The sequence below is a fragment of the Aphelocoma coerulescens genome, chromosome 13 (genome assembly GCF_041296385.1).
Source record: "Aphelocoma coerulescens isolate FSJ_1873_10779 chromosome 13, UR_Acoe_1.0, whole genome shotgun sequence".
Taxonomy (NCBI): domain Eukaryota; kingdom Metazoa; phylum Chordata; class Aves; order Passeriformes; family Corvidae; genus Aphelocoma; species Aphelocoma coerulescens.
The window spans coordinates 2,567,981-2,590,678 of record NC_091027.1 but is presented as its reverse complement, the minus strand read 5'-3'; the positions used below and the strand labels follow the sequence as shown (position 1 = coordinate 2,590,678).

Sequence of the window (22,698 nt, the reverse complement as noted above, 5' to 3'; positions counted from 1 at the left end):
CACAGAAGAACCTCAGCAGAGGCTCCCAGGGCACCCAGCAAAGCACCCAGAAGACACAAAAGCACAGGCAGTTTTTACCTTGGCCAAAGAGCCACCAGTTATCAGAACAGACACTTGACTCAACACAGAGACTGGAAAAGGCAGAGAGGAGTCCCGGGAGGCAGCAGAACACCATGGACACCCTGTCTGTGGTCTTGTTCTGCACATTCCACCCTCGAGTCAGCTCTGTCTGAACCTCTCACCCACACACTAATTTATTCCACACTAATTTATTCTATTTTCAAGAAATAGAAATTCTGAAACAAGATGTACAGAAAGTTTAGTACATGGTGTTAAAGCTAGCATCCATCATGTCAGTTCTCCCTCTCCAATGAATTCGTTCTGCTTGTTATTATCATCTGTCTATATTCATAAACAATACCCTCATGATTTTTTCCGTGCCTATTTATTTCCTCACTGACTTGGTTTCCCGAGGCTATCAGAAAATTACATATAAATATTTATGTAAACAGATCTCTATTTTGAAATGGTCCCCAGCTACTTCTAAATGCAATATGACATCAACCAAAACTCAAGGCATGCTTGGCACATGGAACCCGCTACTGACCATGAAAATGGGTGTAGCTGAAATAGCCCCAGGAAAGGACCCACCAAACTCATATCCAGAATATATTTCAGTAAATACAGGGCCCAGGATTGGTACATGGACAGGTAAAACTCTTGGGGAGATGGGAGAGCAATTTCATGAGGGGCTATTCGTGCACCAGCCAGATGTGCTGTTAGAGCTGCACTGCAGCACCACAGCTTATTTAGAGGGTGAAAAGATTGAATTGCACTCCTGGACACGTTTCCAGATTAAAATCTGATTACACCAGGACAGAGAAAATAGTGAATATTAACTCTGAGGGTTTTTTGCACAGAAAACAGCATCCAGCAATTCTTCCATTTTGGGTTATAAAGTCATCTGGAATAAGGAGGAAAAAACCTTCTGAAATAATCCCTTTGCAGACATGAGAAACTGCCATGTACGGCCCCATGCTGAAGAGCCCAGCTATAATCCAATCTTTGCTTTCTGCTGACTGGCTGAGCTCTGGTGGTTTATGATGTCACAGGAACCCCTCAAAAGAATTATAGCCTTTTAGTCAGCTCTGAACCACGTATTATTATGAATACTAAACTGCTTCAAATAGTCTATTGGTCCTGCTCTAACATTAGACAAAGTCTCAAGCAATTACCTATCTCTTCAAGGAATGTGTTTTTCTTGGCGTGGGATCCCGCTGGAAGCAGGAGGGAACATTTGTGGATACGCCGGGCACAGCTTCCCCAGAGCGAGCACATGGCAAGGTACAAACACCAGGACAGGGCCCCCATCCCCACAGCCCCACAAAACAAAAGGCTTCCACCACAAGCAAAATCTAATCTTAACTACTCCTTGTAAAAACACGTTAAATAATCACAGATAGGGGAGATGCAGGCGAGAGGAACATCGTGGTGGCAAAGTTACTGCAAGTTTGTGATGGGTTAAAAACTATATTAATTTGAAAGCAGATATCAGCATTAGCCCTGAAAAAAGAGAGGTTCAGGCAGGTTCCTGCATCCAGGTGATCCCAGTAGGTTCCATGATAGCAGCAGGACCTTAATTTGTATTTTAAAAGTTGTCTGTTCCAGTATTGGTAGCTGGAACAGGACCATGGCTCCGTGACTGCTCACCACACTGAGCCCTGATTTTTCAAAGTCTGGCTCATAACTGTTAAGATTTGGAGAATCTTTTTAGTGATAAATTGACAAGTATCTATTTACTTAGACGTGTGTTGTTTTTTAATGTGAATTTCAACTCACAGTGCTCATTATTCCGCAGGAAGCATACAAACCCATAAACTGTGTCATGTAGGTCACGGAGGCAATACCTCTTAGCCAGCCTGGTTAACAGGCTGTGCTGTGTGTCAGAGCATCTGCCCAGATCCCAGAGGAGTGAAAAGAGAGGTCCTACCAGGCCATAGGAACAGCTGGACCTCTGGGTTAATTCTTGTCTGATCCAACTGAGAAGTCCCAAAGCACTGGTAAGACCATCTATACATAAAAAGTGAAATGTGCTTATGGAAGCCCAGTGAGAGCCCAAGGTAGGACTGCAGAGATGATTTTCTCTCTCACTGCACTTAGCAGCCCTGCAGCCCTGCACTGAATTTGTGGGGTTCAACATGAAAACAAAACCTGACCCTTAATTTCATCACCAGCTGTTGGCTTCTGCACGGCCATTCCCAGGAGAAGCAGATCCACTGTGGATCCCAGGTCAGTCCAGCTGAGAGCCAGGACTGGCAGGCAGAGCAGCTCCAGAGCACTGCATTGTTTGGACTCTGATTGTGGAATCGCTGCTCCGTGCAGTCGCGCTCTGTGGGCGGTGACTCCGGTGCTATAATTACCATTCTAATTACATTGGCACGTTTCCTTCTTGGCGAGCCCCATGGAATTACAGTCCCGTTACCTGACCTGGGCTTCTGATAGTCCTACCACAACGGGCTGGAGCGTTTTTCTTTTGGTCTGGCCACAAGCTGGTAGGCTTAGTGTGACTTGGAAGGCCAGGAATGCCAAGGTAGGGGTTTTTTTTTCTGTTGTCAGCATCTGCTTTGACTGCAAGTATCACTTGTGGCTCCTTCAGGAGGTGAGGAGGAGGAGGAATGGAGGAACCAGAACACTGGGAGGGTCTGGCACTGCAAAGGAGAAGGGACTAGCAAACCTTGCCCATCTTTAACTTCTGCCTCACGTAACTGCACTGTAAACACACAAAAACTGCACCGTAACCACACCAAAACTGGGTGTGTCTGATAAACATGTCAGCTGGGACACCTGATGAAATCATTTGCACTGGGCTTTGGCACCAACCTTGTAGTGGTAATTCTCATTTCCCCTGTAGCTGTTGTTTCAGGATTTGGTGGGTTCAAAATCTCAAAGCCATCCTGTGTTGCAGGTGGAACCCAGCTCACCTCTGGATTTGACCCTGCCCGTAACTAAACCCGTGTTAACCTCGAATCACATGAAACAAAGAGGATGCTTGATGTACCACGTGGTCCTCAGGTGTGGGACCCAGAGAACTCTTTTTTGCTCTCTCCCAAACCCAAACAGAATTTCTGCAGAAGAGCTGTGAGGAGTCTGCATGCTCCTCCAAGCGGGATCCCACACTGCAGCCCCAGGTTGGGAGCCAGAGCTGTGTCCCAGCAGGCTGTGGTCTGGAAGAAACCAGAGACTCCACTGCAAATCTTTTGCAGATCCTTCTTTTCTTTACAGCACTCAGGGGGATTCGGTTTTGGTGACCTCGCTGAACATTTCTCTGAATCAAAGCTGCTTCTTGAAACCCCATTTTGTTCTGATCTACTTTTCTCCCTGCTAATTCGGAGCCGACCTGGGAATACGGGTGTTACAGGATGTCCAGCACTTCTCTGTGTCAGGCTGCAGCTGCCTGAGGTAGCCACTTCACTCGAGGAAATTATTTGAGGTTTTCTAAGAGCCTCTTGACAGTAGGTAAAGATTGTTTCAGCTTGTGGGAGTGCCAGCTAGAAGCCTTCATAACCTGAATGACATGCAATGTCATAAAAACTCCTGCTAAAACTCACTCTATCCTTGCAAGATGCTGATTCTGACACCAGGGTCTGTCATTTCAACCATCACAGAGCAGCTCATCTGGATGAGAACTGGCAAGCTGGAGATTGCTTACAAGTATCTCCTAACAGGAGTCCCTTCCATGGACTATTTTAGCTCAGAATGTAACTCTCCACATCTTACAGATCTCTTCCCCGTTCTCTCAGGGTGGAAAAAAAATGTACTACCGTGAGAAAAAGGGAGAAATGGATGAGTTTTGGCCAAAGCTCTTCTGTGGTGACTAAGCAGACTGCAGTCTGATATGTCTCAATCTGAACAGCCCCATTTTGATGACCCTGTCACACATAATTACCAACAGAACTTCCAGTTTTCCTTTAGCTTGTGCAGTAGTCCCAGAAATCCTGACTGTTGGGCATTATCTGCCTTATATGAGCCATAATCACATCACATTTTTGTTTATACCCACCAGTAATAGAAAACAGGCATATCTTTAGTTTGACTTAAAGAATAAAGTAAATACATAATTCTGGCAAATTGTTTGGAATTATAGTTTAACAGCATCTGGTTCAGATATTCTGTAGTAAATTGTTGGCACAGGCATTGCCGCATTTTTTTTTTTATTATTATTATTTGAACCAAAACGTTCTCAGAAACATGTGGTTTTCGTCCAACTTCCATGTAATCCATTTTATGACGGCCGCAAAGCTGACGAAGTTTGAAATTTAAACTACCTGGGCAGAAGGGATTGTTTCTGGACACTCATTACACAGCTGATTAACTGAGGAATAAGCAATCCTGGCATGCTACCCGGCGTGTCGGTTGCTTTGGCTTTTCGTCTCAAGGAGTTGTCTTTCTTGAAATACCTCCCCAGGTACAATGTGTACATTCCACCCTGTTTTGCTCACAAATTACATACCTGTCTTTTATGTCAAGTCCAATATAGCTGCACCAGGTTTTCTTATTCCACATTAAAAGTAACCAATTACTTGTGTAAATACCTGTTTTAAAAATATCTCCGAGTGGTTTCCTGCTGCTCTAAATACTGAAATATTCGGCAGCATTTCTGACTCTTATAAATCTTTCCAATGGTTCATATTTTATCAAAGAAGCCAGATCAGCTTTAAACCTGGTGCATTACTCATTGAGAACATTTCTCAAATACACGATTTTTACACAAGCAACCACGAAGAGAAGGTCTGTATCATTTTTAATATAATTAGCTCTGACTTTTCATGCATTTCATTTTCTGTGACTTTATTGTCAACTTCTGCTCGTTCCTCATAAAAACTAGTTACCAGAAGTTCAAAATCGATGATGAGAGGGGAAAAGTGGCTTAAAATACAACCCTTTGAAGCCTCCCAACAGACCTACATTTACTGAGCCTAACAGGTTCTCCAGTGTCGAATCCCATTTCAGTCACTGTCAGCAGCTTTATTCGCACCATCCGAGAACCAACTTGTGGGAATTAAATCAACATGTTCCCAGAGCAGGTCCCACACCAGGAGGAACCAAGTCCAAGAGGCAGCTTCCTCCGCTCTCCTGACCACTTTCCCAGCAGGGCTTTGCAGCTCTGGGCTGGCTTCGTAATGATGTGTCATTTGCAAGTCAGCACCTTGCACTAAGCCCCGAGGTGGGAAAATTACCCAGGAGAAGAGGCAACACTAAATTCCCCTGTCTTGCTTATTTCCTCAAGTCTGATGAAATCCCACTGCGCTGCTGGGGCTGCAGAGCACAGCTTACTCTAACTCTGCTGTGAAATGTGTTTAGTCACAGATAGAAAACCCAGAATCCAGACCTTGGCACACCTTCCCCACAGCATCCTCTTCCTTTTTGAAGTCATCGGCCTCTCCGTCCTTCAGAACTGGGTGTGCTCGCTCTCTCCCCATATGCTGTAGCCTCTTGCACAGCATTCCTCAGCCTTCACCTGCCTGCAACAGCCTTGCAGGGACACAGCCCTCTTAATAGTCATGAGGGCAGCTCATCTCCCTAAAGACGCCAAACAATTAAATGCTTCCCATTTCAAGGCAGTTGCAAAATGCTCGTGCCACTGCTTGATCGTACGAAGCCTTAATCGAATTATGAAACACTCTTAAAAAGTAAAATGTGTGTCTGTTAACTGAAGGGAGCTCAGAGAGTATTTCTGAAAGCCAACAGGTGTTCAGAACTTCTGGAGGGAGTCATGATCCTCTCCTAAGTGTTACTGCTCAAATACATCCTCAAACACCTCACAACCATCCTGCGGTCAGGCTCCTGTGGCCACGCAAGATGGAGCAAAGCTGCAGGCTCAGTGCCTTTGGGATCCAGGCATCCCAAGCATCCTGGAAACCAGCCCCTAAATCACTGGAATTGGTAAGTATTCTATAAAATTACCTGGCGCTCCGACTGGCAGTTGATCATGCTGCCAGGGAGCGAGTTACACCACGCTCCAAGAGACGCCAGATTTGCTGGAGCATGACTTGCGGATCACGCGCGCTCTCCCTCACAGCACTCACCTTTAAAGTGCAGCCACAGCACCCTGCCTGCCTAAGGAAGGGCTGGAGGTGGGACCAGGTCCTCTAATCCCAGGAGCACCCTGAGGAGTGACCTCGAGAGAGGAAAGCAGGGAAAAATCCCGCAGCTCTGAGTGCCACCCGCCGCCCAGCTCTGCGTGCTGAGCAGGAGGAGATGGGAAATGCTCAACGTGCTGACAGCCGGCAGATTTCTTCCCCAAAGTGACACGAGGAGGGGCTATTTTAGGCACGGTTTGGGTAAGGAAAAGATGTTAAAATAACCTTGATTGGAGCGATTAATACAATATGGGCTGAAAGGGAGGAGCAGCCCACCAGGGCAGCCAGGGCTGCAGGGTTCGAAGCACACAATCTAAGAAGTTATGAGACCTGACTACAGAAATCAACCAGAGGAAGGAACGTGGGGTCTGGAGGATGGAGAGTGCACAGAATTCAAAAGTCAAAAGGGCAAAACCCATCCAAAAATTTTAACTTTAAAAAGAGGCAGAAAGATTGATGAGGAATGGCTGCAGGAGGGCATCAGACCAAAAGCAGCAGGGAAAAGGCATTAGGAGAAAGCGTCATTTGTGAGGCACCAGGAAAAAAAATATTTTATATATAATACAAACTTGCTGTTTAGGAACAGTGCACTGGCTGTCAACTCCTGCAACAGAGAAAAACTGCCATCCCTTAAATTCTCCTGCCCGAGTTCAGCTCGTTCAGCCCCTGCTCTTTGAACACTCGAACTAAGTTAGACCTAGCAAAGGTAATTAAATAGCAAAACTCTTCAGCAGTATAAATAGTAAGAGCACAAGGACAAAAGAAGGGCCAGGTACTCCGGGTGAGGTTAACCTTGAATGAAGAAGAAAAACCTATTCCTTTAATAGCCCTGCTGTCAGAAAGGGCAGAGCCCATCCCAGGGGCACGGGGGCTTTGCAGACATCTGCACTGGCACAGCCAGCTCCTTAGAGAAAAGCTGCAAGTTGCAGTTCCGAAGGCAGCAGCATGTTGATAAAAGGGAATTTCCACACGAGCTTGGCACCACCGTTAAGAATTTCAACCTTAATAAAGACGTTGCGATGTCAAACCCTCCGGAAGGATAAAAAAAAAAAAAAAAAAATCGAATAAAACTTCGCACGGCTCAGCCCCAGCACACAAACCCGCGGGCCTGAGACAAAACCAGGGGAGGCCGAGGCGAGCGGGGCTGGCTGGGGGCTGCGAGGGGGTGTCAGGACGTGCCTGCTGGTGCGTAGCCGTGGAGCCATGGTCCTGCGGCGCGGTGTCACGTCCCGCCGAGGAGACCCTTGCTCGGGGAGGTGTGAGTGGATTTCCTCAAGTGCATTTTGACAGCTGTGAGGAAGCGGGCGGCAGCAGCAGCTGGAGACATTCCTGGCTGCGCCCCCCCGGCGGGACCCCCGCCCCCGGCACGGCACAGCGCGTCCCGGCACTGCCGGGGGCTCGGGGGCTGCAGGGGAGGGGGGCGCAGGACCGCATGGGGCCTGCGGGGTCTGATGAAACATCTGATGTGCATTACGGCAGGGCAAGGGGAGACACGCTCGCCCCTCCCCAGCCAGCGCGGCACTTCTCATCACCTGCTACGGATTTTCCTACGTCGTCCTGTGGTGTGTGTGTGTGTCCCCCCCACCCCGCTTCAGCTACCGGACAAAAGGCAGCAGCCAGAGCTGGCTGGGGGGGGTTGCAAGGGTGATGCTCTTCCCACGGTGGCGGAGGTCTAGGGGGGTTCTCCCCCCGGGAAAGCAGCGCCCGTCTCTGTTCGCCCATCGGGGTCTGCACCCAGGGTATCACTCTCCCCCCTCAAGTGATGTATTTGGCCCGAATCCCCTCGCAGCAAATGGTACAAAATCCCAGGGTGAGGGAAAAAAAACGAGGGAGTGGACGGTTTCCAAGAAAGTCATTGCAATAGCTGCTTCGGAGACGGAATTTTTTTTTTTTTTTTTTTTTTCTTTTCGATCAAGTCTTGCCATGAGGCGGCAGTGCCGCAGGACGGCCGGCGCTGGCAGCCGGCTCCCGGCACGGGCACCCCGCTGCTCCCCGCACAAGGCCAGCAGCGGCTGGAGCACCCCGAATTTGCCCGCGGATGGGGGTGGGGGGGACCGCCCGCTCTCTGCCTCCTCCCTCCAAAGCGTGTCAAAATCCCGCTTTTTCACCGCTTTTTTTTTTAATATAATTTCTTTTCCCCCCCTATCTCTCCCGCCCCCCGCCCCGGCGGGTGCCCGCTGCCCCCCGCACCCCCATCCCCCGGCGCGGCGCGGGTGGGGCGGGGGGCGGGCGGCTGCAACCTGCCGGCGGGGCAGGGCCGGCCCCCGGCGGGCGGGCGGAGCGGGGCGGCGGCTGCCATTGGCCGCGGCGCGGAGCGACACCTGCTCGGCTCCCTCATGCGAGTGTCACCGGGGCTCGGCGGGGATATTTGAGGCTCCCTCCGGCACCGCCGCCGCCACTCCGCGCTCGCCGCCGCGCCGGGCACATGCGGTTCGCGGGGCCGCGGCGAGCAGCGCGCTGGGCCCGGGTGCGGCACCCCGCGGGGGAGGACGCGGCGGCGGCGGCGGCGGCGGCGGGGGGAAGGCGCGACCATGTGCGCGGAGCTCGGCGGAAAGCTGGTGGCCCTGGCCCTGCTGCTGGCCAGCGCCCGGGCGGCCGCGGGCACTGAGGCCACGCACCCGCCGGAGGGGCCGCAGGACAGGACCCCGCAGCAGAAGGGGCGCCTGTCCCTGCAGAACACAGGTACGGCGGGGGGGCACCGGGCTGGCCTCTGCGCGTACCCCCTCCCCTCGCTGCTGCTGCTGCTGCTTCTGCTGCTGCAGCCGCGTTGAGTTGTGACAGGCGTTTTATTTCGGTGTCCGACTGTCAGGCGTAAATCATCGCAGGAAATCGGAGCTCGCTCCTAATTACCTTTAAAGCCCGGCTCTGCCAAGCACGTGTTGCCCGTGCACAGCCGCGGCCCCACGCCGGGCTCGCAGCGGCCCCGGGGTGGCCGGAGCCCCGCGGAGATGCTGCGAGCCCGGGGAGGAGAAAGTTTCTCGGCGCAGCGCTTGGAACCGGGTCGAGGGCCGGGGGCAGCCGGGAGGGCCGAGGGATGACCGGTGCTCTGCCTCCTCCGGAGCGAGCCGTGCAGTGATGCAACGGGCCGGGGGTTTCTCTCCTCCTCTCCCGCCCCCCGCGCTCCCTCCCCCGGGTATTATCTGCCTAGGAAGAGAGAGCTGGGGCGTGCACTTTGCTGGATCGCTTCCCAGCCGTGCAAAGAGAGAGCGCGGGATCCAGACGCTTCCCTTCCCCCCCCCTCCTTTATCCCCCCCCCCCCCCCCCCCTTTTCTCCCTTTTCCCTTTTTAATTTTTTTTTTTTTTTAACACTCTCCGTGCTGCGAGACGTGTTTAAACACACACGAGCAGGAATGCACGAATGCCCATTAGGGACTGCCACATGTGAATCACGGCACTGTGCAGTTCTCAGCACGCTGGAGCCAGGACATGTGATCCGGCAAAGGGTTTGCATCCGGATGCCAACACAAGCACCACAGCCGCGCTCCCGGCCCCGAAAGCGCCCGGCTCCGCGCTCCGCAGCGCTCCACAAAGGGCTCCAGTGCCCCTTTTCTCCCCCCCCCGTGCGGGTGTGTTTGCGCAGCTTTCCGCCTGTGGCTCAGACAATCCCTGGATCCCACCCCGGGGCTCCCCTGTGCCACCCCCAGATGCACTTTCAGGGCGGGTAGAAGGGGGGGGAAAAAAAGTGCGGCGGCAGTGATTTGGGTTTGAGCTGGTGGGGGGGTCGTGAGAACTCCGGCAGGCTCCGCGTTTACATCCGCGGCTCCTCTCTGTGCCTTGCAGCGGGTGGAAATTAGACCGAAAGTTGCTGTAAAGACTTGCAAATGGACCGCATGGCAGAGGGGGAGGCTGGGGATGGCTGAAACACGCTGCGGTTCGAGGGGGATTAGGCTGGCTCCCAAGGGCGAACTTTAATTAAAGGTACCACAGGGCACAGAGTACAGGAATTCTTAGCATCCTCAGTTCTGGTCTAAAAGCTGCCCCTGTTTAACTTTATCCCCAGGCTTTTTCAGCAACCACCTTCCCTCTGGCAGTACTACTACATCCATTTTTTTTTAAAGGACCAGATGCTGTCATGTTAAGAATTCGATTTTTGGGTTGGTGGGGTTGTTTTTTCGGTGTTTTTGGGTTGGTTTTTTTTTGAAAGTGAGTATTAGACAGCATTTTTTGCAGTATTACATAACATCTGAAAGAGCAGAATAAACACATATGCAACAGCTAGCTCCAGTACATCTCTTTTATGTACTACATATGTAAATATAAATCTATTGATTTGTGCATAGCTGAGCACACAGTTGCATTTTTGTCCAACACTTGGTGCAAAGGACTTTATGTATCAGTGGGAGTTTTACCATTAACTTGACAGACATCCTGACAGGCAAAACCTGGTGGTCTGTAAAAAACATTGTGCTGAATGGCCAGAAACTTGCTCAAAGTACCAAAAATGAGAAATTTTGGCTGGCTGGGTCCTGGGCTTCTCATTTTAGCACTTCAATTTGCTGGGGGGGGGCTTTGCACAAGCCAGAGAGCAAAACTCATGCCTGTCCTTTGCTCCTGAGGAATTCAAGAGCATGAGACAGTTCTCAAGTGAAATAGCTTGACGTAAGCATAGTGGATTTGGCATTTACTTCTTGGATATCACTTTCATAACGTAATACACCCAAGTTTTGGCCTAATTCCTGCAAAAAACGGGCACGCTGCGGGTACAATTAACCATTGTCACGCATTTTTCTCTCAAACTGATGTTGGTAGCAAAACAACTCTCTTCCCCCCTACCCACCACCAGTTTTTCCATGAAGAGTTCTTCAAATTAACTCTAACCAATGCTCGTTTTAGCTGAAATCCAGCACTGCCTGGTAAATGCTGGCGATGTGGGATGTGGAGTGTTTGAATGCTTTGAGAACAATTCTTGCGAGATCCGAGGCTTACACGAGATCTGCATGACATTCCTGCACAACGCTGGAAAATTCGATGCCCAGGTAACAGGGGGAAATGTCCTACCTGTCTGCTTGCTTCTGACACACACTTGGCATGTACTGCAGTTCCTTAACACCTCTTTGCACAAAAAATTCCCAGAGCGAGTCTACTTTAGCTGTGATTTACTAATTCACTAGGAGGAATTTTTCTGTTGGAAGGTCCAGAATCAGGACCTCAGGACAGTAATAAAGCAGCGGTGTGCAACCTGTCCCAGGAGACAGGCTGCAGCTCCCTGGATCCCTTCCACCTACTGTACCCAGGATAACTCCAGCAGAGCGCTTCATGGAGCCAAACATGGTTTTAAGAAACACTGGATGACTTAAGCCTCTACACCATGTTTGTTCAAAGCCGGCTCTGAGATGCAGCTTGGGCTCCCAATTCATTTAGAATTATCTCAGGATTTCCCAACAGGCAGTTTACTAAAGCTGGCCCTCAAGACTTGCACTCAGCCATCCCACACAACCCCCTAAAGCTGCTGTACTCAAACAAGCCTCAGTTTGAGCACTGATGTTAAAATACGTTACTTCCATGGTATGTGCTATTAAGTTTGTCTCCTTCATTTTCTCCCCAGACCATTTATGCATCATTGAGACATCCTGTTATTATGTCTTGTAAACCTCCTCTCCCATTTCAGTGTGGAGGGAAGGGAACATTCTGACGGGCCAGTGGCATTTGGCTTGACCAGGCAGTTTACAGAATAACTTGACTAAAAGCACCAGCTACATGGCACTGCTAAAAGCGTGGCACAAAGTAGAGCTGTCCTCAGGATCCAGCCTGCCCCATGAGGGGTGGTGGGACTGCCCAGCAGGGAGCACTTTTGAAGGGCTGGAGCTTTAGGTTCAAATGCTCAAGGATGTAGGAAGGGCCTGGTTACTCATTAAAATGGGACTTGCTGCTTTTGTGGGTATCTGAAAACCTTCGACTTCATTTCCAAGTGGCTTCCAGAAAACACTCGTTTATTTTTGCACAATGTTTCTGCCTGTGAACAGAGTTGACCAAAGAAATAGGGAAGGAAAGTTGGGAAGGCAGGGAATGGTGCCTGTGGAGGCTGAGAGTAGCCATGGATGCCAGATCCCCAGATACAGCTCATCAAATCCAGCCTGTTTCACATCCAGGCAAAGATTGAAACCCCTGGAGCTCTGTTTAACATGAAGGTGACTTCAGCCTCTGCTGTGACATGGCTTTTCACAGCTCCTCTCTGTATCATCTCCAGTGATTTCAAGCTGCATTAAATGACAAGACTAACACTGGCCATTTTCTGTTCTCTGCTCTGAAACCTGAGAATTTATATCAGTTTGGGTTTATATAAGAATTCTCTTTTTCATCCCTGTTTGCCTACTGTGCTGTGTTTTGTTTGTTCCTGAAGGGAAGGGCAAGAGAGTGCCTTTAGTTTGGGAAATAGGGATGACGACTGAAGCAGCTCTTTGATCAGCACGAAACATTTCTGGCTTGAAACAATTTGGGGACAACATCTGCTTGCAGGTCTGGGTGAATCTCATTTAGTGTCAGTGGAGCTGGGCCAGTGCTCCCTTGGGATAAAGGGGAGCAAGGATTTGGTCTTCGTGGAGCACCTGTGTAGAAGAATCTGAGGCTGATGAAAAGGTGGAGGCAGTGCAGGGAGCTTCCATGGGCCTATTGCTCAGCAAAGTAAAGGGAGTCTGAGCAGAGCTGCAGCTCCAGAATCCGATAAAAGAGGAAAGGAAGGGATGGGTTTGATGCCCACCAAGCAACTGAGTGAAGGAATCCCAAACAGTGGTTAAAGAGATGCTGCTAAAACAGCTTTCCTCCACCTTATTTTTTAGCTTCTTGATTTGATCTTCCTAATCTCACTTGGAATTTCTTGCAACAGGCATGAAGACACTGTAAGATTATCATCATTATTATCATCATTATTATCATCATTATTATCATCATTATTATCATCATTATTATCATCATTATTATCATCATTAATGCTGATTTGAGTCCCTCTCTGAGGAAGAAAATATTGATAGATGGGGAACAGGGCAGGTGCATATAGATCGTGTCTCTGAGTTTGTAAACTACTTTTAAAGTGAAAAAAATAAGCCCTACAGTTACTGAATGGGTACCTGCTTGTGGTCCTGAGGAGCTCAGCCATGGCAGGATGCCCTTCCTTTGTGTGAACCTGTTGTTCTGCCACCCTGGGAGCAAATTAACCCAGTAACTCCAGCACTGAATTACTTCAAGGTGCTCGCTTTTGCTCTTTCCCTCGTTGGGCATTCAGCTGTTGGGGCAGAGGAAACCTCAAAGTACCAGTGAGGAAGCTCTGGGTGTTTCAGGTCCACTGGGGTAGCAAAGCTGGGTAACTTGGCATGGTCTTTAAGGGCAGAGAACAGAGAAGAAGGGGAAAGCCTTTAAGTGATACCCTTAGCACTGTAATAACCCTTGACATTGTCCTGCAGAGAAGCAGCTGGCTGGGCATAAATCAGCTGCTGTGCTTAATGGACAAAAATACAGACCTACTCCATTTCTTTCCTTCTCAGGGAAAATCCTTCATTAAAGACGCTCTGAAGTGTAAGGCTCATGCCTTGAGGCATAAATTCAGCTGCATCAGCCGTAAGTGCCCTGCCATTAAAGAGATGGTGTTCCAGTTACAGCGGGAGTGCTACCTGAAGCATGACCTCTGCTCTGCTGCCAAGGAGAACGTCCAGGTCATTGTGGAGATGATTCACTTCAAAGACCTGCTGCAGCATGAGTAAGTGCCTCCGTGCTGGTGCAGTCAGAGCGTGGGAGCTCCTTCCAGGAGTGCCAGTGGGCTGTGCATCTGCCCAAGAGCTGTTTCACCTCCTTCTGGCCTTAAGCACCTCTTGTTTTCTCATGTACAACACCAAGGTAAAGCTTTCTTTGCAGGGCCCCTTGAAGTTTGTGTACAAAGGGTGAGATGTGACTGTGGAAGGAGGTGAAATGGGTTGAAGTTGGATCTGCCAGTCCCCTTGGTGCTCTGGCAAATACTCCCTCAGTGTCTGCCATTTCCATGGGCATCTCTCAATGGTTTTTTTGCTTTCTGAGCTCAAAGGCATCATTTTGACCCCAGTATCCTGTTAGAGGTGACAGCTAGAGAAGGGGAAAGAAGGTTTATGCAAAGTTGTCAGCAGGATGATGATTTCTTCTTTAAATACATACTTTGAAATGTCTTGTAGTTAATTGTCCCTGAAAGAGCTGCAGTCCCCCAGGTAATCTCCCATTCGTCTTAGTCTTTATTAATCTCAGATGCTTTTAATAAAACATGGGGTTGTACAAAATGAAGGCACAAGTCAGATTTTTGAGGACTTCATTCCCCTGACTGGGAGCACAGCTGTCCTCCAAGGAATGGCAGGCACAAATCCTACTTGGAATTGATCAAAGCTGCTACATGACAGCAACAAACCAAGCACAAGCTGTTTGTACTGACTCTTTGTGCACAGATGCAAAAATCAGAGCCTGTTTTTCTTGCAGGTGAACGTCTCACTCCCGAAACAAGAAGGCTGAGCCAAAGCCTGGCATCAGGCTTAACCTTAGAGCATCTTCCTACCACACCTCTGTGCCTTGATATTAGCACAGAAACTCCAAATCCCAGCAGTCATGACAGACAAATTTTTTTGCAGAATCACTTCTTTGGGAATTTTAGCCTTGCATTTTATTTTCCTCACTATCCAAAGGAGCTGTGCTCTGATTCCCTTAGTGCTGAAAACCAACCCCCCCCCCCCAAATACTTCAGCTGCAGTCACAGAGAGATGCTTCAGTGCCAGTTTAGTCACATAAATCCTATGCTGTGGTTTGTTCAAGCTGGTCGTGGTGGCCTGAAAGCAAGGCCCTTTCCCTGGACATTCCTAAGGCTGGGATCAAAGGCATGGCTGGGGGCAGAGCTGCTGTGCCCAGGACCATGGGCAGCATCCTGCTGCCTGGGGGAGAAGGGCAGCAAGGTTCCATCCTGCCCAGCAGCACCTCTCTGGGCACTGCCTGGGCTGTGTCAGCAGCTATAAATTGGGTACTTGGCACCAATTAACCCCCCCCCATCATTTGGGGATGAAAAGAACTGTGTGAGCCAAAAACCTGTCCAAAGAGGAATGAGTTATCCCTTATTTTATGAACGGGCTCAAGCAGGAATGCTCAGAAGCAGCTGCTTATTTCTGGGGAACTGAACTGGGGGGTTGTTGGTTGAGAAGAGAGGGTCATTCAGCTGAACACCTATAATTTGCATGATCTCATTTAGCGCTTCCTACACTCCAGCATCTCCCAGAGTGGGAGCTCGGCTCTCCTATGCGGGACTCCCCAAATAGAACCAGCCAGCCTCCTCCCCTCCCCTAAATTTAGAGGCCATCTCTGAAGCTCTTGAACTAAGGAACTTGTTCGAGATCAATAGGCAAGTGTGGCAGAGCTGGAAATAAAATCACGTCTGCTGACTTGCAGCCTTGTGCTCAGTTCAGGTACTCTGGTCAGGCCGGCTGAAATGCAGAAAGTAAAACAGGCAAGGAGAAATGGGCTGGTATTAATCCACAGGGCTCTGGCAGGCTCTGAATACCTGAAATATTTGGCAGCTGAGCCACTTTTTAGTCATACCAGCGACCTTTTTTCTTACAAAGATTTCTGCAAAGGTTATGCCCAATTTTAAGAACTCATTTCTTTGGGGGGGGGTTTATACCCTTTTGCTGGGCCACTTTGTATGCAAGGTACTCAGCTCTCTCTTATCTCCTACTTTACATTTAGAACAAAAACCTAAGAGCAGAGAAGCAAGTGGCAGCTCTCAGGCTTGTTCTCTGTTTTGTTCTGACTGTTCTCTCCCGATGAGTGTTCAGAACACGGTCAGGCGGCGAAGCCTCCTCCTGAGTCAGCTGTGGGGGTCAGGCTGATTTGCCATGGTGGAAGTGGTGACAGGCCTTGGCAGATTGGTCCCTGCTGCATTCCAAGTAACTTTTTTGTTGGGTTTTTTTTTTTTTTTTTTTTGAGCAGCAGGAACAATCCAACTATGGACTGTTGATACTTTGAGATAGGGGACTAGATGGCTCTCCAAGATTAGCGATTCAAAATGAGTTTAAGCAGTTGGGTAAAGTCAGGCACTGATCATAATCTGTTGCTTTTCCTCGTTTCTTCTGACTTAATAAGAAGAGATTTAAGCTTGTCCACAGCCACCAGAGCTGGTAGATGGGATGCCCAGGAGGCCCATCCCCACCACCCACCCCACACAGCCACGACTGCTGACCCCGGGCACTTTTCCACTTGTGCTGTGGATGGTTCCTGCTGTGGAAGATTTTTAAGCACGTCCTTCTGGGCCTGCAAGCAGCTGAGCAGTTGTGTCAATAGACAACATCAATATTGACCCACAAAACTTGTGACCACAACTATTTTAAAATTGTTGCACTCGGTGACCTGTGCCTGAGAAGCCCAAGTGCTGTGCTCGAGCTGCTGGTGCCTTGGGGACACTCAGGGGTGGGTGGGAAGCACAGAGGGGATTGAGCCAGGGCATGTTTCGAGGCCGTGTTTGACTGGGAAAAGGAGGATGCTGAAAGCTTTGTAAGGAAATGAAGAAATAAAACTTGGTGTGGGAAGAAAAAGTGCCACCGAAGTGGATTCCATGTGTCTGAGCTCTGTTCAGGCAGATCCTGAGTCCAGATAGGATCTTGCCTGTGATGGAGATCAGCACCCAGTGCTCCAGAAATGATGAGGAAAGCCAGAGAATCTCTAGCTGAGTATTTATTGCTTTCGTAGAGGTGAGAAAATGCCTCCCTCTTGCAGACTGGTGGCTGGTGAAGGTTCTGTACCTACCATTCACCCAGAGCCTGTTTGGTGAAGCTGATGGCTCTGGACAGGAGCAAGTGTCCTGAGTATTAGAGATGGAAGGGTATGGAAAGAGTTGGAGACAGAAATTGTGAGATAGCTCTTTCACTTGCCAAGCAAGACCTCATCTGTTCCTCTGGTGAACATACGAGTTGTCCCAGACTATCTCCAGGGGGAGAGCAAGCAAGATGAATCCAGAGAGGCTTTGACAGGATGCCACTGTGCATTTCCTGCAGCGAAATGGCTGATCAGAAGATGGGATTTTGCATAATTGATGTGGTGCAGAATTCCTGCTGAGTCAGGGGGTGCCAGGGGCTCACACCACTGGATTTGCTGTGCCCAGGGAGGCTGAGGCAGATTCTTCACTGATTCCCTTGGATGGTTTTTGACTCTCCTCTCACTGTTCCCTTTCCCTCCAGGCCTTACGTTGACCTAGTGAACATCCTGCTCACCTGTGGCGAGGAGGTGAAAAAGGCAATAACGAGGAGCGTCCAGGCCCAGTGTGAACAGAACTGGGGAAGTCTCTGCTCCATCCTGAGCTTCTGCACCTCGGCCGTGCACGGAGACGCCGTCCTGGGAACCGAGAAGAAGGCGGGGGAAGGCAGCAGGGCCGGTGCTGGCCGTGGGGACATGGTGGCCCAGGCCGAGCCCGAGCACAGGGAGAGCTCACGAGCAGCCAAGGGAGAGAGAGGTACCAAGGGCCACTCCAACGCCCGGGTCAAAGCTGGGGGCCACGGTCCCAAAGGGGCCCACGGGATCCTGGACCGGGCAGACGAACTGTCCGACTTCTCCGACATCCGGAGGTGAAAAAAGGCACCAGCTCCCCCTTCCCCCCCGCCCTCCCCCGGAAACCTCCTCCCTTGAGTTCCATCCTCCCGTCTATGGACATTCCAAAGCATTTCCCATTCAGAGGTCAAGCACAGGGCATTGCAAGATATCTATGGACCTCGGCATCAGTGTGTATATAGTAGCAAAGGGAGAGCAGTGGCAATGGGTTATCGATCCAGCAAACTCGACACTCGGGTGGCAAAACGTCTCCAGCTAAATTCTTTCCCCCTTTTTTATGAAACGGACATCATCTGAAATTTAGGATCTTGTTTGGGGGTTGTTGGGTTGGGTTTGGGGTTTGGTTTTGGGGTTTGTTTTGTTTTGTTTTTTTCCCTTGGTCTCCTTGGCAGGGGAGAAGGTTCCAAGCGGGCTCTGCCAGACTGCATGTGGCTGCTTGTGGCTTAGCACCTCCAAAGGTTTAGGGCACAGCCTTACAGCAGATGGCTGAATTCCAGGGGGATTTGGTTTCTGCCTGTGGCTGGGAACGCCAGAGCTCAGGGCTCTCTATGTGAAGCTCTCTGATGAAGTAGCTGCCCCGTCTCTGGCACAGGAACCGTGTGGTCTGGAGCTCCACCACTTTCTCTGAAGTAACTTCTGAGCCATTGTTCCCACCTGGGTGACGCTGCCTGGTTTTAAGTGCCCCCTGTTAGTTTTTTAACCACTGCATCACTTGACACTTGCTGATCACAGAACCATATCCAGTCACTTCACAGGCAGGTAATCAGCTTCCAGACAAGGCAACGTGACTGTTAAGACTTGCACAGGGTGAAGGACCCCCAGAAGTATTCTCGTGGACCTCTGAAAACCCTGTGCATATTCTCTGCTTCCATCTGCCCCCTCAGTGATACAGGTCTTCCACCCTTACAGCCCAAGCCTAAAGGGGCAGGTGTGGGCTCAGACAGCAAAGGACCCTATATATCCCCATATATTTAGTTATTAGGGCTGCACTGAAGGCCCATCAGAAGCCTGTCTCTCCTTAGCAGGTGTGGTGTGGTTTGCTGGGATGTGGAGCCCCACTCTAACCTGCCTATAGCTTGGTTTATCCAAATGCCAAAGACAAGGAGAGGGGATTGACTTGGGTTTTTTAATTCTTATGCAGGTGACGATGACCAATCTCCACAGAGCGAGTTAGTAAAGGTGAAGAGTGTCAAGAGCTTATTGTCTTTAAGCAGTTTCAAGTGTGAATGAGGTTGTTTGGCCATATCTCTCCTACCCCCTATGCAATTGTAATTCTCAGGTTGCAGCTCTGCAATCCTTTATTCCCAGATATTGTACTGGAAGTGGAGGCTACAGCACCCACAGGGACAGGAGGGTGAGCTCTCAGCTTCCTCTAGAGAAAAAAGGGAGTTTTTCTTAGAAAGTGGAAATCACACCAGGGATTAGAGCCTTCTCATTTAGAAAGTTTGGGAGGAAAGCTGTGGGGGCAGGAAGGAGGTTCAGCAGAGACAGAACGTACCCAGTGAACTAACGTACGTCTTGCTGCATGGTGGGAAGGAGCTGCATAAACAGGAGAGGGTGTTGGAATTTGGCTACAATTTCCAACTCGGATTTCAGTTCCTGCTAAGTGAGCACGGCTCCTAATAGCTCCAGTCAGGGTTTAATGCAGGGATCCACCCGCAGAACTTGGAGGCACCGCTTTAAATAGCAGCCACGTAGGAGGCAAGAGGGGACAGTTGAGTTGCAAAGGTGTCTCCGTGATCACCAGGTCTTTGCTTTAAAGATGTGGCCTTGATCCCACCTGATTTTAGCTAAGATCTGTCATGACATTTTTGCTTGGTTTCAGTGGGAAGAGCTGGGATCAGGCCAGGTGCTGTAGCAGCAGAGACCATGGAGATGGTGCAGTGAGTGTGGCATCTGCCCCGTGGGGCTGGTGACAGCTCTGCCACCCCTGGGGCACCCAGGCTGTCCCACAGCAGCTTGGTTTGGGTCTGACTCTCTTGGCCACCTGCTCTGCTCCAAAAACCTGCTGGTGGTACCCTAAGAAGGCTTCTGGTGTGTGCCTCCGTGGGTTCCCTGCAAGTGTCCTCTCCCCCTTGGTGGCACAGAACCACCACGAAGAACAAGCTCAAACCAAAAAGACAATCCAAGCATTTTAGCACAAAAACAAACAATAAAAAATTAAAAAAAAAAAAAAAAAGCAAACACAAACCAGAAACAACAACTTGCTACCAATGTTCTTGCATTGAACTAAAATAAGATCCCTCTGTCATTAGAGGTCTTGATTCATCAATGGGAACCAAACAGAGATCTACATCTTTGAATGTCTCAGTCAACATATCACCTCAGCATGCATACAGTTTTATTTGTATTCTTTGGTTCTGTGGGGAAAATTGTGTATTCCCCTTGTTTAGTCAATGAAAATTGGGGAGGGGGGGTGGACAAGCTGTGGGTGGGAGGGATTTTTGTATAAGGCATCATTTTTTTTTTCCTCTGTGTGTGAAGATTTTATGTGTTCATCTACTGATTCCACATATGCTATTATTGTAAATATTTAACATTTCTATTTATTATAGTGTCCCCGTTTAAAAAAAGAACACTGCTGGCTATGATAATTTAAACGTATGTCATGACCTGTGTTGTATATATTCATGCCACTAGTATGGGTTTTTTTATGTTTAAAGCTGCGTAAATATAGTTTTATACAGTTCCATAATGTTATTGACAGCATAAATCATTTATTTATTGTTAAACCTTTCTTTCATATCTAACAGATAAGGGTGCGTTTTACCTGAGATTATTTTATTGTGACATCTACATAGCCTTAATTCTTTATAAAACAAAAAAGGAGAGAAAAAAAAAAAAAGTCCATTTAGATACTGTATGATGCTTTAATTAACATTCCTTATGAACTTGCTGTTCATGAAGGAGGTTTAGCTTAAAAGCCAAGGTATGAATGTTTCCTTTATGCTTTGCATCTGGAATGAGCCTTGTTCTGGAGTGAAAATACTGCGAGAGAAGCAAAACGCCTACAGGAAAAAAGATAGCAGTAAACCCTGGAAAATGCTGTCCTAACTTACAGTGCTGAACTAAAAGGAGGAAAAAAAAAATAAAAGGAAGAAAGAAATAAAAGACAAACTGTCCTTAATTCCAAATCTCTGGGAGAAAAACATACTGGTTTTATCTCGTGTAGAGTTTGCAGCCAAATAAGCTTGTAAATAAAGAAAATGCATATGGCTTTAGACAAAGCTCTGTACCTTTCACACACTATTATTTTCCTTAAACACTAATAAATGTTTTGAATAAGTCTGTGGCTGGGTTTGTTTAGCTGGAATTTCGGCTGCTGGGAGATAAGGGGGTAGGAAAAGCCCTCTGAAGCTGAGCCAGCAGCTGCAGCCAAGGGGGGCAGAGGTGATTTGTCTGCTCGTCCCCCACAGCCGGGCAGGGACAGGACATGGGGACAGAGCCAACCCTTCCTCTAGAGCAGGGCACAGACCTCAGCCCTGGAGTGTCATTCCCCAGGAGAGGGAGACCTCGCTGGCTGCTGATGTGGGACCTGGAGGCTGGGTTTGAGGCAGAAAGGGAGATGCAGAACCAACTCGAGGGCGAAAAACAGGGAGCAGAAGCTCGTGCCTTTCTCAAGCTCAGCCAAAGCTCCTTCGAGAGGTTTTCCCTTAGCAGGAGCCATGGACTGGGATCCCTGCAGCTTGTCAGAGCCACCTCATGGCTTTAAACCAGCAGGTTCAGGCTAGGGAAGGAGCAGAGGCTGCAGCTGCTGGGGTTTCTCCTCGCTGCCCTGACGATCCTGGATTCCAAAGCCCCTCGGGAGCTGCTGGCACACTGCGCTCAGCCAGGCTGGCTTTAGGCACAGCCCAGCATCCATAAGTGCATCCTGTAGGAGCCAGGGAGGGGATCTGTGGCTGACCACAGCACCTGCCTGTGGGCAAGGTGTTGGCAGCCCCCAAAGCCCCAAGCGCTGGATTCCAGCCAGACCCATCAACAAATACAGCAGCAACCCTTTCTACAAGCTGCAAGTGCTGATCAAGATTTGTCCTGCATGTATGAGAGCCTCAGTTCATGTGACATAGCAAGAGTTATCCCTTCAAGATTTTACCTTAAAACCAGAGGACATCCATTTTCACCCCTCCACTGCCAGCTATTCATAATCTATCAATAAGTACCAGCCTGTGCCTCTGTACAGGGATATCATAGGAGCTGTAATTCTCTCTTAAATCAGATACCGAAATCTTAGATATTTACTGGAGTTTCAGCAAAGGAGAAAAGCAAAATCCCGAGGTTTACAAAAAGCAAGCTGCAAAAACAGCCCTTTGTGTTGTCTCCAAAGTCATTTTCATACAGTGTCGGGGTGTAGGCAGCAAAGGGATGGGGAACTTATGAAAAATCACCTCAGAACATAAAGCACGGATTTTTTTTTTTTTTTTTTTTTTAAGGCTGCTTGCATGAAAAAGCACATTTTTAACACTCCTTCTGTGGGGTTTAAAAATAACTAATCCAGTTGAAGCCTTTGGACGAGATGGGCTTCACTAGCCTGAATATGATTTGCAGCAATGTAGGACCTGTAGCATTTCTTTGCCTGTAGGTGCAGCAGCTCTTTATAATCCTGTCATGGACTGTCAAACACCAACAGGAGAGTGCATCCTGCCTGCAGAGCTGTCACAGAGTCTGGTGGGATGTGAGCTCAGACCAACCTGCACTCAGGCTACAGCCAAGGAATAACTTGTGCTGGACCCTTCACTGGCATTCACCATCCCAGTGCATTTTTTTTTGCAGGAGCTGCTCCTCACCGTGGCTGTGATGCAGCTGAGGTAGCTGCATTCTGCCTCTACCATCCTCCCCACAATTTCAACCAAAAAAGTTATTTTTCATCTTCTAACGTGTAAAACGGTGAGCCTGCATTCTGTAGCCAAAAGTGGCAAACGTTAGTGATGGAGAAATGACCCCCAGCTGCCCTTAGGGCATCACGTCTCACAAAATAGCACAGTCAGTCACAGAGTGCTGACATTAAAAAGTGCAGAAGCACAGG

The 22,698-nt window shown here is 49.0% G+C and overlaps 1 protein-coding gene across 1 annotated transcript; it reads left to right on the top strand.

Annotated features, from left to right (window-relative positions):
• Positions 1–8,487: 8,487 nt before the first annotated feature.
• Positions 8,488–20,961, top strand: STC2 (stanniocalcin 2). Its single transcript, XM_069028874.1, has 4 exons — positions 8,488–8,822; positions 10,974–11,116; positions 13,619–13,830; positions 17,309–20,961. Exons 1-4 carry the CDS (start codon positions 8,672–8,674, stop codon positions 17,694–17,696), a joined length of 894 nt encoding a protein of 297 aa, XP_068884975.1. The 5' UTR covers positions 8,488–8,671; the 3' UTR covers positions 17,697–20,961.
• The last annotated feature ends 1,737 nt before the right edge of the window (positions 20,962–22,698 follow it).

What these genes read in the sequence shown, in the direction of transcription:
- STC2 (XM_069028874.1), top strand. Translation starts at nt 8,672, where the DNA reads ATGTGCGCGGAGCTCGGCGGAAAGCTGGTGGCCCTGGCCCTGCTGCTG. An exon ending in CCTGTCCCTGCAGAACACAG is followed by an intron (nt 8,823 to 10,973) that starts GTACGGCGGGGG and finishes TGCTCGTTTTAG; the next exon opens with CTGAAATCCAGCACTGCCTG. An exon ending in CTGGAAAATTCGATGCCCAG is followed by an intron (nt 11,117 to 13,618) that starts GTAACAGGGGGA and finishes TTTCCTTCTCAG; the next exon opens with GGAAAATCCTTCATTAAAGA.